The sequence below is a fragment of the Papio anubis genome, chromosome 3 (genome assembly GCF_008728515.1).
Source record: "Papio anubis isolate 15944 chromosome 3, Panubis1.0, whole genome shotgun sequence".
Taxonomy (NCBI): Eukaryota; Metazoa; Chordata; class Mammalia; order Primates; family Cercopithecidae; genus Papio; species Papio anubis.
The window spans coordinates 45185355-45202866 of record NC_044978.1 but is presented as its reverse complement, the minus strand read 5'-3'; the positions used below and the strand labels follow the sequence as shown (position 1 = coordinate 45202866).

At 37.5% G+C, this 17512-nt stretch overlaps 1 protein-coding gene across 3 annotated transcripts in view; it reads right to left on the bottom strand.

Moving 5' to 3' along the window:
* Positions 1-480: 480 nt before the first annotated feature.
* The window catches only part of GYPA (glycophorin A (MNS blood group)), a 40141-nt gene continuing 23109 nt past the window's right edge, over positions 481-17512 (bottom strand). For all 3 annotated transcript variants that reach the window (XM_021938826.2, XM_021938825.2, XM_021938827.2), the window contains 4 exons: positions 16607-16645; positions 14734-14819; positions 12582-12660; positions 481-2589 (listed from right to left, as the gene is read on the bottom strand). In XM_021938826.2, coding sequence (XP_021794518.1) covers positions 2537-2589; positions 12582-12660; positions 14734-14819; positions 16607-16645 — 257 coding nt within the window. In that variant the 3' untranslated portion in view covers positions 481-2536. The remainder of the gene's footprint in view (positions 2590-12581; positions 12661-14733; positions 14820-16606; positions 16646-17512) is intronic.

The following is a 17512-nucleotide window of genomic DNA, read 5'->3' as shown; positions in this document are numbered from 1 at the left end:
GGTGGCAATGCACATACCCCCTAAATACATCTGAGGGCATAAATGCATTAGAACTGGTTGACACAATAACAGGTCTATGCATCACGGTTTTTATTTATTTTTATTTAAATAACATTTGGCTTTTGGGAATTTCTTCTAAGAAACTTGCTACATTTGATAGGATAAATGTTTAGAATAAACCAGAATGCTATTCTTCAATCACTGTATATCAATATCACCAAAATACCCCTTTGCCCATGCTGTTTTTGGGCTCTCCATTCAGAGTTGTTTTCAGAATTAAATTTCTATTGCAAGAAAAGGTCATTCTTTCTTCACAATGACTCTCAGCCTTCTCCATTCATTTTGTCCCTCATTTAGACCTTTTGCTCACAACTACACAAGCGAACACCCAGGGCTGGAGAGTTAAATTCCATAATCAGCATCATCACACCTTCCCATCCCAGCCCCAATTTCAAGAAATCCAACATGAGCCATCCATGGGGTCATGGTATCTTCACAGGAAAGATTTCTTTACTACAATATTTTGCTGATTTAATTATAAAAATACAAGGGAAATGGTCATTTCTTCCCTCACGAATACCAAATATAACTATGAAAAATTCATTGCTATGATTCAAATGTCACCTCTGGAAACGTTGTTGAGATTTAATTGCCATTGTAACAGTGTTGGGAGGGGCCTTTAAGGTCATGATTAGGTCATGAGGGCTCCATTCTCATAAATGGAATAATGCCTTATAGAGGGAATGGGCTTCTGATGAAAGGATGTGTTTGGTTTTGTTTCCTCTCTCTTCATCTTACGCTTTTGCTTGCCTTTCTGCTTTGTTATCATGCAGTAAGAAGGTCCTCATCAGATACAAGGCAGATGTCAATGCCATGCCCTTGGCCTTCCCAGGCCTCCAGAACTAGGAAGAAAATAAATTTCTTTTCTTCTAAATTACTCAGTCTGTGGTATTCTGTTATAGTAGCAGAAAATTAACGAAGACATTCATATATAGAAGTACAGAGAAATTGCTTGGAAAAGTTCAAGGAGGTTAAAGCAATTTGTACTTTAATTATTCACTAAATTCTGTAGCTCTGGTTAAGATGGCACATTCACTCTGATCTCTTCTTGTCTTTGACTTGTAAATTACTTGAGCGAAAAGGTTAATCTCACCCTCTCTTGTTTCAACATGTTGCTTTTATTAAAAATGTAAATTTAAAATTACCTTGGCATTTGGGTCATTAATTGGATTAAATTAACCTAATAATGCTCTTAAAATTACTTTTAAAACACATGTATCAACAGAAATGTTCCCTTCTTAGTCTTGTTCTTTATTTTAAGTAGTCACTTTAATACAAAAACACTCTCTGAGCATACAAGTAGGTTAAAATTTAGATTTTTAAATTTATTAAAAGGTAAATTTCAGTTGTCAGGCCTGAAAGTATACAAAATACAAAAAACTTACTTTGTTATCACACAACAATAAAAAGTCATATAGATTTTTATTAGTTTGGAAATAAAGTATCACAGGAAGGTCTTTTTTGTTTTTTGTTTTTGCTGTTTAAGTTTCACTAAACTTAAGAGTGACAGCTGTATAGTCACAGTCCTTAGTCTCTATATCTAGAAATTTCCTGTAAATGGTTTAAAGAAATTTCCAAAGTTTTATTAATAAGAGAAACTGGGACTGGACAGATTAAAGAATTTAATTGAGAACATATAGTAACCTATTAAAATATTCACCTGCATGTCCAGTTTGCACATCTTATTGAATTTAGAGTTGAGTTTCTGTTATAAAGAAAGGTCGTAAGTTCTTTTCCTTCTCAGGATACTCTACTTACACAAATAACTCTTTCAGTGGAATGCAAGCTTCAGTGAGTGCTCTGACAAAGTTCTACTGTTAGACAAATTATTTTAAATATGGCATTTATATATATGAAACATTTCATATTAATGGGAAAACCTTTTGCATTGATTTATGCATTAAATGATAATGTGTGTGTTTGTGTGCAGATGTGTATGTGTGTGTGTATGGCATTTCTGAGCACAAGCTTTATTAGTGTGAACAAAATATAGTAATCATTCATGTAATATTATATCTTACCTGTTCAGCAATGAAGCAAATGAATGATAGGACTTTAGTGTCCCCTTAATTTATTTAAAACAATGAAACCAGATTCAAAAGTTTACAATAGGAAGAAAACCTAAACTTCATCTAGGTATTTCACCCTTTCATTTGACAGAACCATCATTATAATACAATAGAATAGATTAAGTTAGTATTAAACAAATGTAGATGAATTCAACTAAAGTTTTGGAACAGAATTCTCAATCAATTCTAAAAATTATACTAACACACAAAAGCAAGCATTCAAAGAAACATTTGTTCTTTACCTTGAAATATTAATGAGCAGAGATTTTTTCCCCATCATTGAGTCATTGGAACTCATTAAAATGAAAATTGCATTCTGAACTTGTACAACTTAGGCAGGTATATAATTTATTGGAGTGTCCAATCCACATGTTAATTTTTCACTTGACTGAAGTCTTATGTCTTCTTTATGTTCCTTCCTCATTTGGTTTGGTGAACAGATTCGATTGATCAGTTTCCTCTAGAAGGATTACAGTAAAAAAAAATACAAGACCGAAATATGAGACATAGTTATGTTTAAGCACAATAGGAAATTAATGCACAGTATAAATTTTAGGATTCTACATTCTTGCAGAGTTGTCTTTGAGTGTAATTAGTAGGAAACGAAAGGACTTTCCTTAATATTAGCTCTATTGAAGTTTCGTGTAAAGAAAAATACAGAATTTCTTAGAATATCTATTCTAAAAGACTTAGGTAAAGAATAAATATAATTGCTCTGCTCCTAGTTTCTACAGAGATAAGAAACTAATAGCCAAACTTGTATAGAGGTAAGATGTAATGTGAAGCCAGTAAATGATAAGTTGAATCACACATGCATGTTAAAATTTAAGGTATGTTTCTAAGTCTGTCATGTCTTTTTTAATAATGACTTTCCCCCCCCCCTCCCAAGGAGAAGTCTGCACAAAGGTTTATCGTCAAGTTACTCTCTGGTTCTAGGGTATGAAAGAAGGGCACTGGGCTAGTTTTCTCCAGTAAACCCGATGCTCCACTTTTCCTGGTTGGAAAGTTGAATTTATGTTGTTCCTAGAAAGTGCATGAAAGGGAGAGGGGAGCCCTTGCTCTTACAGAAGCAGAGCTTTTCCAGTCTTCTTCTATTTGGGCACCATGGGAACTGTGCATCTCAAACATCCTCCTGTGAGAAATAGGCTGGTGGGTCACATGTGGATGCCACAGTCGGCAGCTGACCCAGATTCACTTATTCTCATTTTTCGCCAATCACAGATCACGTGCACTTTTAGAAGGTTAAAACAATTTATACTTTAATTACTCCTTAACATCATTAGTTCTTGTTGAGATGGCACTGTCATTTTAACCTCTTATGCCTTTGGCTTATAAACTAATTTAGAGCCGTATTCTATAAAAGTAGGACTAAAGCATTTTAAATAATCTTTAATAATGTGTTTTCCTATGTTTGCTGTGAGGTGCAGGCAGATTTCATAACCTGTTTCACTAACATACTAAGACATTTAATAACTTCACTTGCACAAATGTGGGGAAATAAAGTGAGCCTAAAGTTTGGTTCTTCAGACTTTCCACTGTCATTACACATATTTGAAACATGAACAGAGAATCAAAGCAGCAATCCTGCTAATGTGGAAATGCATACAATTCTTTAAGTAAACATATTCTGTCTTCCATGCCTGTACTCGCTCAGGCTGTCCTTCTGCTAAAACCCTGCCCTAGGTAATATTCATCTGTCTGTTTTTTTTTTTGTTTTTTGTTTTTTGTTTTTTTTGAGACGGAGTTTCGCTCTGTCTCCCAGGCTGGAGTGCAGTGGCGTGACCTCGGCTCACTGCAAGTTCCGCCTCTGGGGTTCACGCCATTCTCCTGCCTCTGCCTCCAGAGTAGCTGGGACTACAGGCACCCACCATCACGCCAGGCTCATTTTTTGTATTTTTATAGAGACGGGGTTTCACTCTGTTAGCCAGGATGGTCTCAATCTCCTGACCTTGTGATCTGCCCGCCTCGGCCTCCCAAAGTGCTGGGATTACAGGCATGAGCCACCACACCCGGCCTCATCTGTCTTTTAAGGCTAATCCCAGGTGATTTCATCTCCAGAAGCCTTTGATACCTGTCTCAATCTCTGGGACAAGTAGAGCTATTGCCTCCACTACTGTAGAACTTGTTCACTGCAATGACATTCTGTTTTTCCATTAGTCTCTCAGCTTCTAAAGGACGGAGACTCACATTGGTATATCTAATGTGAGTGTGGTGCCTACCCCACTGTACGCATTTAGCAAATGTTTGTTGCACTTAACTGAATTAATCTACAAGGATATCTTTTAGGTTTATTTTATTTTTTATTTTTATTTTTTAATTTTTTTATTATTATACTTTAAATTCTAGGGTACATGTGCCCAAAGTGCAGGTTTGTTACATATGTATACTTGTGCCATGTTGGTGTGTTGCACGCATCAACTCGTCAGCACCCATCAACTCATTATTTACATCAGGTATAACTCCCAATGCCATCCCTCTCGCCTCCCCCCTCCCCATAATAGACCCCAGTGTGTGATGTTCCCCTTCACAAGTCCAAGTGATCTCATTGTTCGATTCCCACCTATGAGTGAGAACATGTGGTGTTTGGTTTTCTGTTCTAACTACAAGGATATCTTAAAGCACTGTGGTGTATTAAATTGTCCCCAACATTTGAGATGCTTAAGATTGTGTGAAAAAAAAATGGCAGGGGAAACACTAAACACTAAATTTGTCACTAGAATAAATAACTAGCAAAAAAATGTATATAAATTTAAGTTTAAAAAAATAGGCTTTAGGTTGTAATTGCTCCATTTAAAAAACTGCATCAAGACTTTTTTTGTGGAACAGACAGAATGCAGATAAAATGAATATTTTATAGATACTTGTTCCAGCTGCCAGTCCAATAACAAGATAACCTTAGTAAATGAAGTGAATCTGGTATATGACTTAAAAACTTTTGTTGTTTCAAGTACCTGCAGATTGGATTTTATTAATCCTTTTGCCTGAGAATCATATCTATGCCATTCATTTCCACACAGCAGGAACTTCTTAGGATTATAAACTTATGTAACAATTATTGTTAAGCTTTAAGAATTCACATGATAATGTGATGTGGCAAATCCTGCATATAACCTGTGTAGCTGTGATGAATCTTTAAAACTCTGTGTTCTGTGACTCTTTAAAGTCTAGAAAACCTAGACTGGTCCAGGGTTAAAATTGAAATCCAGAAGTGTACAGGACCTCTGATCTGTCATGAGTTTTGAAAATTATGGGAGAAAACCAATTGATTTTGTAGAAGTCAGAATGAAATCTCTTTTGCTTAAGGAATAAAGCTCATTACAGAGACTTGTTCTTGGTGACTATTTCCCAAAATAGACGTCATTTGGATTTATGCTTCTGGCAAAGTTTAATAGGAACTATATACTTTCTGTATATAGTTAATACTAGGGGCCATAGTGAATAAAACAAATGCAATTGGCTAGGTATTTAGCCAACAGTAGAGGTAGCAGCCACGACTCAGCTCTTAGGAATTGGTCTCATGATGGTGTGAAGGCTCTCAGCATTTTGGGAGTTACATTTTTCCCCAAAGGAATAGTAATACCTGATTTTTAAAATGTAACAATTTCAGGAGGGAGGTTCCAAGATGGCCGAATAGGAACAGCTCCAGTCTGCAGCTCCCAGCCTGAGTGATGCAGAAGATGGGTGATTTCTGCATTTCCAACTGAGGTACCAGGTTCATCTCACTGGGGCTTGTAGGGCAGTGGGTGCAACCCATGGAGCAGGGTGGGCATCCCTTCACCCGGGAAGCACAAGGGGTAAGGGAATTCCCTTTCCTAGCCAAGGGAAGCCATGACAGATGGTACCTGGAAAATCGGGACACTCCCACCCTAATACTGTGCTTTTCCAATGGTCTTAGCAAACAGCACCCCAGGAGATTATATCCCACTCCTGGCTCCGAGGGTCCCACACCCATGGAGCATTGCTCACTGCTAGCACAGCAGTCTGAGATTGAACTGCAAAGCAGCAGTGAGGCAGAGGGAGGGGCGTCCACCATTGCTGAGGCTTGAGTAGGTAAACAAAGCAGCTGGGAAGCTTGAACTGGGTGGAGCCCACCACAGCTCAAGGAGGCCTGCCTGCCTCTGTAGACTCCAACTCTGGGGGCAGGGCATAGCTGAACAAAAGGCAGCAGAAACTTCTGCAGACTTAAATGTCCCTGTCTGAGAGCTTTGAAGAGAGTAGTGGTTCTCCTAGCATGGAGTTTGAGATTTGAGAACAGACAGACTGTCTCCTTAAGTGGGTCCCTGACCCCCGAGTAGCCTAACTGGGAGACACCTCATACAACTGGGTGCCCCTCTGAGACAAAGCTTCCAGAGGAAGGATCAGGCAGCAACATTTGCTATTCTGCAATATTTGCTGTTCTGCAGCCTCTGCTGGTGATACCCGTGCAAACATGGTCTGGAGTGGACCTCCAGCAAACTCAAACAGACCTGCAGCTGAGGGTCCTGACTGTTAGAAGGAAAACTAACAAACAGAAAGGACATCCACACCAAAACACCATCATCAAAGACCAAAGGTAGATAAAACCACAAAGATGGGAAGAAACCAGGGCAGAAAAGCTGAAAATTCTAAAAATCAGAGTGCCTCTTCTCCTCCAAAGGAATGCAGCTCCTTGCCAGCAACGGAAGAAAGCTGCATGGAGAATGACTTTGACGAGTTGAGAGAAGAAGGCTTCAGATGATTAGTAATAACAAACTTTTCCTAGCTAAAGGAAGATGTTCAAACCCATCACAAAGAAGCTAAAAACCTTGAAAAAAAGATTAGACAAATGGCTAACTAGAATAAATGGTGTAGAGAAGACCTTAAATGACCTGATGGAGCTGAAAACCATGCCACGAGAACTACGCGATGCATGCACAAGCTTCCGTAGCCGATTTGATCAAGTGGAAGAAAGGGTATCAGTGATTGAAGATCAAATGAATGAAATCAAGTGAGAAGAGAAGTTTAGTGGAAAAAGAGTAAAAAGAAATGAACAAATCCTCCAAGAAATAGGGGACTATGTGAAAAGACCAAATCTACATCTGACTGGTGTACCTGAAAGTGATGGGGAGAATGGAACTAAGTTGGAAAGCACTCTTCAGGATATTATCCAGGAGAACTTCCCTAACCTAGCAAGGCAGGCCAACATTCAAGTTCAGGAAATACAGAAGACACCACAAAGATACTCCTTGAGAAGAGCAACTCTAAGACACATAATTGTCAGATTCACCCAAGTTGAAAAGAAGAAAAAAACGTTAAGAGGAGCCAGAGAGAAAGGTCGGGTTACCCACAAAGGGAAGCCCATCAGACTAACAGCAAATCTCTAGGCAGAAACTCTACAAACCAGAAGAGAGTGGGGGCCAATATTCAACATTCTTAAAATAATTTTCAACTCAGAATTTCATATCCAGCCAAACTAAGCTTCATAAGAGAAGAAGAAATAAAATCCTGTACAGACAAACAAATGCTGAGAGATTTTGTCACCACCAGGCCTGCCTTACAAGAGCTCCTGAAGGAAGCAGTAAACATGGAAAGGAACAACCGGTACCAGCCACTGCAAAAACATGTCAAATTGTAAAGACCATCAATTCTAGGAAGAAACTGCATCAAGTAACAAGCAAAATAATGAGCTAACATCATAATGACAGGATCAAATTCAAACATAACAATATTAACCTTAAATGTAAATGGGCTAAATACTCCAATTAAAAGACTCAGACTGGCAAATTGGATAGAGTCAAGATCCATCAGTGTGCTGTATTCAGGAGACCCATCTCATGTGCCGAGACACACATAGGCTCAAAATAAAGGGATGGAGGAAGATCTACCAAGCAAATGGAAAACAAAAAGCAGGGGTTGCAATCCTAGTCTCTGATAAAACAGACTTTAAACCAACAAAGATCAAAAGAGACATAGAAGGCCATTACATAATGGTAAAGGGATCAATTCAACAAGAAGAGCTAACTATTCTAAATATATATGCACCTAATACAGGATCACCCAGATTCATAAAGCAAGTCCTTAGAGGCCTCCAAACAGATTTAGACTCCCACACAATAATAATGAGAGACCATAACACCCCACTGTCAACATTAGACAGATCAACGAGACAGAAAGTTAACAAGGATATCCAGGAATTGAAGTCAGCTCTGTACCAAGTGGATCTAATAGATGTCTATTAACAGATAGACAAATCAACAGAATATACATTCTTCTCAGCACCATATTGCACTTATTCCAAAATTGACAACATAGTTGGAAGTAAAGCCCTCTTCAGCAAATGTAAAAGAACAGAGATTATAACAGACTGTCTCTCAGACCACAGTGCAATCAAACTAGAGCTCAGGATTAAGAAACTCACTCAAAACTGCTCAACTACATGGAAACTGAACAATCTGCTCCTGAATGACTACTGGGTACATAATGAAATGAAGGCAGAAATAAAGATGTTCTTTGAAATCAATGAGAACAAAGACACAACATACCAGAATCTCTGGGACACATTTAAAGCAGTGTGTAGAGGGAAATTTATAGCACTAAATGCCCACAAGAGAAAGCAGGAAAGATCTAAAATTGACACCCTAACATCACAATTAAAAGAGCTAGAGAAGCAAGAGCAAACACATTCGAAAGCTAGCAGAAGGCAAGAAATAACTAAGATCAGAGTAGAATTGAAGGAGATAAAGACAAAAAACACTTCAAAAAAATCAGTGAATCCAGGAACTGGTTTTTTGAAAAGATCAGCAAAATGGATAGACCACTAGCAAGACTAATAAAGAAGAAAAGAGAGAAGAATCAAACAGACGCAATAAAAAATGATAAAGGGGATATCACCACCGATCCCACAAAAATACAAACTACCATCAGAGAATACTATAAACACCTATATGCAAATAAACTAGAAAATCTAGAAGAAATGGATAAATTCATGGACACATACACCCTTCCAAGACCAAACCAGGAAGAAGTTGAATCCCTGAATAGACCAATAGCAGGCTCTGAAATTGAGGCAATAATTAATAACTAATAGCCTAATTAATAATTAATCCATCCAGGACCAGACAGATTCACAGTGGAATTCTACCAGTGGTACAAAGAGGAGCTGGTAGCATTCCTTCTGAAACTATTCCAATCAATAGAAAAAGAGGAAATCCTCCCTAACTCATTTGATGAGGCCAGCATCATCCTGATACCAAAGCCTGGTAACAAAGACACACACATACACAAAACAGAATTTTAGACCAATATCCCTGATGGACATTGATGCAAAAATCCTCAATATACTGGCAAACCAAATCCAGCAGCACATCAAAAAGCTTATCCACTATGATCAAGTTGGCATCATGGCTGGAATGCAAGACTGGTCCAATATTGGCAAATCAATAAACGTAATCCATCATATAAACAGAACCAAAGACAAAAACCATATGATTATCTCAATAGATGCAAAAAACGCCTTTGACAAAATTCAACAGCCCTTCATGCTGAAAACTCTTGATAAACTACTAATTGATGGGACGTATCTCAAAATCATAAGAGCTATTTATGACAAACCCACAGCCAATATCATACTGAATGGGCAAAAACTGGAACCATTCCCTTTGAAAACTGGCACAAGACAGGGATGCCCTCTCTCACCACTCCTATTCAACATGGTATTGGAAGTTCTGGCCAGGGCAATGAGGCAGGAGAAAGAAATAAAGGGTATTCAGTTAGGAAAAGAGGAAGTCAAACTGTCCCTGTTTGCAGATGACATGATTATATATTTAGAAAACCCCATCGTCTCAGCCCAAAATCTCCTAAGCTGATGAGCAACTTCAGCAAAGTCTCAGGATACAAAATCAATGTGCAAAAATCACAAGCATTCTCTACACCAATAACAGGCAAACAGAGAGCCAAATTATGAGTGCACTTCCATTCACAATTGCTTCAACGAGAATAAAATACCTAGGAATCCCACTCACAAGGGATGTGAAGGACCTCTTCAAGGAGAACTACAAACCACTGCTCAGTGAAATAAAAGAGGACACAAACAAATGGAAGAACATACCATGCTCATGGATAGGAAGAATCAATATTGTGAAAATGGCCATACTGCCCGAGGTAATTTATAGATCTGCTGCCATCCCCGTCAAGCTACCAATGACTTTCTTCACAGAATTGGAAAAACTACTTTAAAGTTCATATGGAACCAAAAAAGATCCTGCATTGCCAAGACAATCCTAAGCCAAAAGAACAAAGCTGGAGACATCATGGCTACATGACTTCAAATTATACTGTAAGGCTACAGTAACCAAAACAGCATAGTACTGGTACCAAAACAGAGATAGAGACCAATGGAACAGAACAGAGGCCTCAGAAATACCACCACACATCTACAACCATCTGATCTTTGACAAACCTGACAAAAACAAGCAATGGGAAAAGGATTCCCTATATAACAAATGGTGCTGGGAAAACTGGCTAGCCATAAGTAGAAAGCTGAAACTGGATCCCTTCCTTACACCATATAAAAATTAATTCAAGATCGATTAAAGACTTAAATGTTAGACCTAAAATCATAAAAACCCTAGAAGAAAACCTAGGCAATACCATTCAGGACATAGGCATGGCCAAGGACTTCATGACTAAAACACAAAAAGCAATGGCAACAAAAGTCAAAATTGACAAATGGGATCTAATTAAACTAAAGAGCTTCCACACAGCAAAAGAAACTACCATCAGAGTGAACAGGCAGCCTACAGAACGGGAGAAAATTTTTACAACGTATCCATCCGACAAAGGACTAATATCCAGAATCTACAAAGAACTTAAATTTACAAGAAAAAATCAAACAACCCCATCAAAAAGTGGGCAAAGGATATGAACAGACACTTCAGAAAAGAAGACATTTATGCAGCCAACAGACATATGAAAAAATGTTCATCATCACTGGCCATCAGAGAAATGTAAATCAAAACCACAATGAGATACCATCTCACACCAGTTAGAATGGCGATCATTAAAAAGGAAACAACAGGTGCTGGAGAGGATGTGGAGAAATAGGTACACTTTTACACTATTGGTGCAACCATAAACTAGTTCAACTATTGTGGAAGACAGTGTGGCGATTCCTCAAGGATCTAGAACTAGAAATACCATTTGATCCAGCCATCCCATTACTGGGTATATACCCAAAGGATTATAAATCATGCTGCTATAAAGACACATGCACACGTATGTTTATCGCAGCACTATTCACAATAGCAAAGACTTGGAACCAACCCAAATGTCTATCAGTGACAGATTGGATGAAGAAAATGTGGCACATATACACCATGGAATACTATGCAGCCATAAAAAAGGATGAGCTCATGTCCTTTGTAGGGACGTGGATGAAGCTGGAAACCATCATTCTGAGCAAACTGTCACAAGGACAGAAAATCAAACACCACATGTTCTCACTCGCAGGTGGGAATTGAACAATGAGAACACTTGGACACAGGGTGGGGAACATCACACAATGGCGCCTGTCGTGGGCTGGGGGGAGGGGTGAGGGATAGCATTAGGAGGTATACCTAATGTAAATGACGAGTTAATGGGTGCAGCACACCAACATGGCACATGTATATATATGTAACAAACCTGCATGTTGTGCACATGTACCCTAGAACTTAAAGTATAATAAATAAAATAAAATGTAACAATTTCCCACTTTTAAAGGTTGACAATAAATATTCTTTTCAAAAAGCTCTATGTGGTTCAGTACTGTTCTGGATAAACAAAATATATCTACAGCCTTTCACATGTTTTGTATCTACTTAGCACCTGGGAGTGGAGATGAAAGCATGTGCCAGACGGCTTGCCAGTGTGCACAGGAGGTCATTTGGGAATGACACCTGCTACATTGATAACAGCTAACAGGCGTGAGGACTTATCATGGCCACCATGAATGGTTTTAAATGCTTTACCGGTTGTAGCTCATTTAATTCTCATTAAACTCTGTGAGATTGACACTATCATTATCTCCATATTAACAGAGGTTTAGTAGCTTGCTCAGGGTTACACAGCTAATAGGTGTTGGAGCATGGATTCAAATCCAAGTCTGATTTCAGATCTGGGGCTATTACACTACACTACACCATACTGACCATAGAGTCTCCTACACACAGAACTTTGCAGTTTGGGAAATAAGAAGTACACTTGGTTTTCTCTTTTGCTTTTACTATTTGATTGAGTCTTTTTTTAAAAAAAAAACACAAAACATGTGTCTAAAAGAGAATCTCACTATGCTGCAGACAAACTCTTACATTTCTAAAAAATCAGAAGTAGAATTAATGAAATAGAATAGAAATGAATCATAACTAGTTTTCCCCTCCCTCAAATCAGAAAGAAGTAACTCACTAGTTTGTTTGTTTTTCCTAAAAGGCAAAAGGAACTGCAAATATTAACACCAACCTGGATTTTCTATTTCAACAGAGCTTAAAGGCACCTCTGCGTCAGGTGGGGGGAGAGGTTGTACATCAGATGGGCTTTTCTATGAAGAAATACCAGAAAAATATTAATAACACAATTTTCTCACCTTAAGACAGTAAAAAGTAAAATGCTTCAGCTTAAAAATATTTTTTTCTAAATTTTTTTTCTTTTGGTTGAAATCCCCTTTGCAGATATTTTGTTGTTGTTACTAGTTACTAGTATTTATAAGCATTGATTTAAACTTGTATTTGTTTCTTCTATGGTATTTGGTATTTCAGTAGGAGAAATATCACCTCAAACACTGATACTACAGATTTCCCTGTTGTAATAAATAGTGAAAGTGAAACTAAAAATAAAGTGTGTGATCTTTGCATCACGTTGACCAGGACAAAATTCATCCATATACATTTAGAAAATTCTCTGCATTTTCTCAACTAAATATTTCCTTGACTTTTTCAGGTTTTAGAACATTGACCAAGAGAGAAGACAACCCACTTTGCCATACATGCCCATGTAAGAAGATGATTTTTCTCTTTTATATTCCAGGCAAGAGAAGTTATCTTATATTAAAGTCCTTACGAAAAATCTCATACAAGAGTAGGCATTCTCAGTTATTTTTCTTTGATTAACAAAAAGCATTATTTAAGGAAGATGTATTTACATATAACAATGAAAATCAATTATAGGATTGGATGATTGTACAAGTTAACTGTTAGAAGCAGTTAAAAAAAGAAAAGAGGCAAAGGAACTTAATGTAGGTATTACTATCATTCTTCTGATGGCCCCACAATTGCAGTGTTGTTACACCTCTCAGCCTTTTAAAAGAATTATATAGTGGTTATGGTCTCAAAAGTCACAAAGAGAGATTAAGAATAGAGGATGAATGAAAACACAACTGTACCAATCTCATGCGACTTAAGTACTTCTGATCTAGGATTACAGAGACAGTGACAGCATCATAAATACACACACACATTGTGTCTTAAATATTGTGAATAGAAAGTGATAGCAAAAGTTATACACTTCGATAAGCTATGTTGTATGTATTTAAAAATAGCATTAGTGGGCTGGGCGTGGTGGCTCGTGCCTGTAATCCCAGCACTTTGGAGACCAAGGCAGGTGGATCACTTGAAGTCAGGAGTTTGAAACCAGTCTGGCTAACACAGTGAAACCCCATCTCTACTATTAAAAAAATACAAAAATTAACCAGGCATGGTGGCCTGCAACTGTAGTCCCAACTACTGCAGAGGCTGAAGCACGAGAATCACTTGAACCCGGGAGGCGGAGGCTGCAGTGAGCAGAGATTGCGCTACTTTGCCCTCGAGCCTGGGTGACAGAGGGAAACTCTGTCTCAAAAAAATATGTATTTAAAAAAAAGCATTAGTGATTCAAAATAAATCACTGATGTTAAGAATTCATGGGTGGAAATTTGAAAAATTTGTTTCAGAATACGTGAGAATTAAGAAAAGCAAAAGTTTTATTTTGTTTATTTTTATTTATTTATTTATGTATTTATTGAGACAGGGTCTCACTGTGTTGCCCAGGCTGGAGTGCAGTAGCATGATCACAGCTCACTGCAGCCTTGATTTCCCAGGCTCAACGAATCCTCCCACTTCAGTCCCCTGAGTAGCCGATACTACACATGTGCACCACCACGCCTTTCTAATTTTCATATTTTTTGTATAGACTAGGTTTCACCTTGTTGCTCAGGCTGGTCTCAAACTCCTGAGCTTAAGCAATCCTCCTGCCTTAACTTCCCCCAAAGTTTTAAACATATGTAAATATATTCTTTTAAATATTTTATACACAAATAGGGTAAATACTATAAGTAGAATCTTAATATTTCCTCAATATCCATCAAACTATGTGAAAGCAAGTTAGACAAAAACTTAGGGAGAACTTTCATTGGGAAAATTGGGGATAGATTTATATTTAGAGGTTCCCTTTAATTGGGCAAATGCATAAAAAATAAATTCTGCTAGAGTAACACAGTGACTTCTATGTGTCCAGTTGAAAAAGATGGAATTTTATGCAGTTCTGTTTCTCTTTTGAGTTTAACTGAACTCAGAGGAATAAACCCTCCTAGAGCTGTTCACACTGGTATTTAGAGCAACATTAAAAACTGAATTCTCACCTTTCTCAGTCGGCGAATACAGTAAGAAATAAAGAGGATCGTTCCAATGACACCAGCCATCACCCCAAAAATAATGAGTGCTATCACTACAGGAGATAAAGAGAGCAGCAAAATTATGAAAGCCTGAAATAAATGACCACATAGCAATTGAAAAATAAGACAGATAAAATCAGGGTAACTTCACCTTGCCTTTTAATAGAAAGTACAATTAATATACTATTATGTATATTTTGTCTTTTTAAAAATTGTGTGCTTTACAGTAACCATGTGGGAAACTGGGACTGTGAGTGATCAAGTCTTTTGAAGGTCGCACAACTAGTTGATGACAGAACTAAGACCTGAGGCTTCTGATTCCAGACCCAGCGTTCTTCACTAGTGTAACTGTAGATAAGAACTCAGTGGACCTTCTACTCAGATATGGGGGAAAAAACACAAATTCTCTCATAATTTGGAAGTTATGAGAGAAAATAATGTCTTGATGTATAAAAGAACATTGAACAGATCATAGAATCATACTTTTGGAAAGAAACTGGTATAAACAGTTTACAAATGAAGAAAAGAAGCTGAATAAGGTTAACTTAGCCTTGGTCAGACAACTAGTTAAAACTAGAATTATAACTATAATGCAGGTCATCTATATTCTAAGTTTTATTCCTTCCACAGTATTCTTATGCATAGTCTCTAATATAGTCGCTAAAATGCTTTTTCAGTCTTTTATATTTGGGAATGAAACAATTGAAATAAATTAATTTAGAGATAGTTCCATATTTATAGCATATTTGTAGTGCTTCCCGATGAAGTAAACAGAATGGAAGGCTAGACACAAAGGTAAAATGGCTCATTTATTTGCCTAATTAATATTTAAAAGCCCTATTATTGATAAAAAGTAAAAGTAGCATTTCCTCTTGCTGGTGTTGCCCAGCTTTCTTGACCACTTAGCTTGAATGTATGTGATAGTGATGAAGTTCTATGATGTGCTTTTTATCCTGTGAGCTGTGGACACAGCCAAGTGTCAAGGGAGGGTTAGAATGCAGAATAGCAAATGAGCACACACAGTGATACTCAAGTGAGGGGAAGGGATGTCCCTTCAGCAGAGGTTGTCAAGATGGCCCCTAAGTGGTTGCATTGGGCCAAAAATGAATCAAGGCTGAGATTTAACTTTGAAATACAGTACCAGTTAATTAGATGATTTTAAATGCCTGGCTCTTTACAGTAAGGAAGAGGGAAGTTCATTTGTTTTATAAGCTCTTATGAGCATTTTTCAAGTACTCAGGGTTGGTTAGAAAGGTAAAACATCTAACTTAAGAGAAAAACTATTACCAAATTATGTATTTCTATTTCCAAAATGTTTTTATTTATTTTTATTTACTTATGTATTTGTTTCTGAGACAGGGTCTTACTCGGTCACCAAGACTAGAGTACAGTGGTACAGTCAGAGCTCACTGCAGCCTCAAACTCCCAGGCTCAGGCAATCGATCCTCCCACCTCAGCCAGCCTCCCAAGTAGCTGGGACTACAGGTGCGTGCCCCATCCCAGCTAATTTTGTATTTTTTGTAGAGACAGATTTTGCCATATTGCCCAGGCTGTTCTCAAATTCCTGGGCTCAAGTGATTAGCCAGGCTCGGCCTCCCAAAGCTCTGGGATTACAGGCGTGAGCCACTGCTCCTGGCCCCCCAAATGTTTTTTAAAATAAGAAATTCCTAATTTAATTTTAAAAAGAGAATATTTTCTTTGCCTTTACAATTTTGTATGAATAAAGTAAACAACATACGCTCTTCTGTTTTAAGATTGACACATTTTCTTAGGCATTTGAAACAAGCAATGGATAGTTTAAAATGGAATGACTTTTATTATTTGTCAAATATTAACATACCTAGTTCAGAGAATTCATGGACAAGTTGTACCCGTTCTCCTATAAAGCAAAATTTCAATGTTAAGTCCAAACAAGTAAGGTATATGCAAAAAAAAAATCATTTTGGAATTAAACTGTTTTGTGGGTTTCCGTTTCTTAATCACATTTTGAGAGTTGTTGGTCAACTTTCAACATCTAGTTAGTAAATTTTATGATGTAATGTGTCAGTCTTACCATTAATAATTTCAGTATCTACTTTTAAAGACCCAACAAGTATTCATGGATGAGAAATAAGCAAATTATCTCATAACTGAGGGGAAAGGAATGAGAAAGTATTGGAAGAATCACTTATTGACTTACACAAGAAGCAATATATTTTTTTAAAAAATGTAAGAATAATGAGAAGAAAGGAGACATATGGAGCCATTACTCCACACGGATGCCAGTCCCATGCAAAGAGGGGTCATGTGGCTATCAATTTTCCAGATTTATGCCACGGTCACTGTCTGAATCTAAACTGTTACTGTACCTCGTCTGAGCTTTTGCCAATAGTCTCTCTGGATTCTATGTCAGTAGCAATGGATAACACGGTTGTCTTACTGTTCCACCTGTGCTAACCTTCCCTGTCAGTCCACATCTTACTTTTGTCTCTGTCTCCACTTGCCATTTTATGTCTTGAAGCTCTCTTACTCCCAAAGCCACACAATTTTCTAGAGTTTAATTATTACAAATTACATAGTATATACTATGTTGTATCACATGATTGAGGATTCAGGTATTTTTTTTTTTTATTCTTTAGGCTTTATGTACAAAGGTTAATTGGGGCTTGCCTTCTCTTTCTTGGTCACAGTTAATAGTTGTGGGTGCTATTGGGGTAAAACAGATGGGTTTTCTGTCACAAAAGTTTGAGAACTTTCATGAGTTACA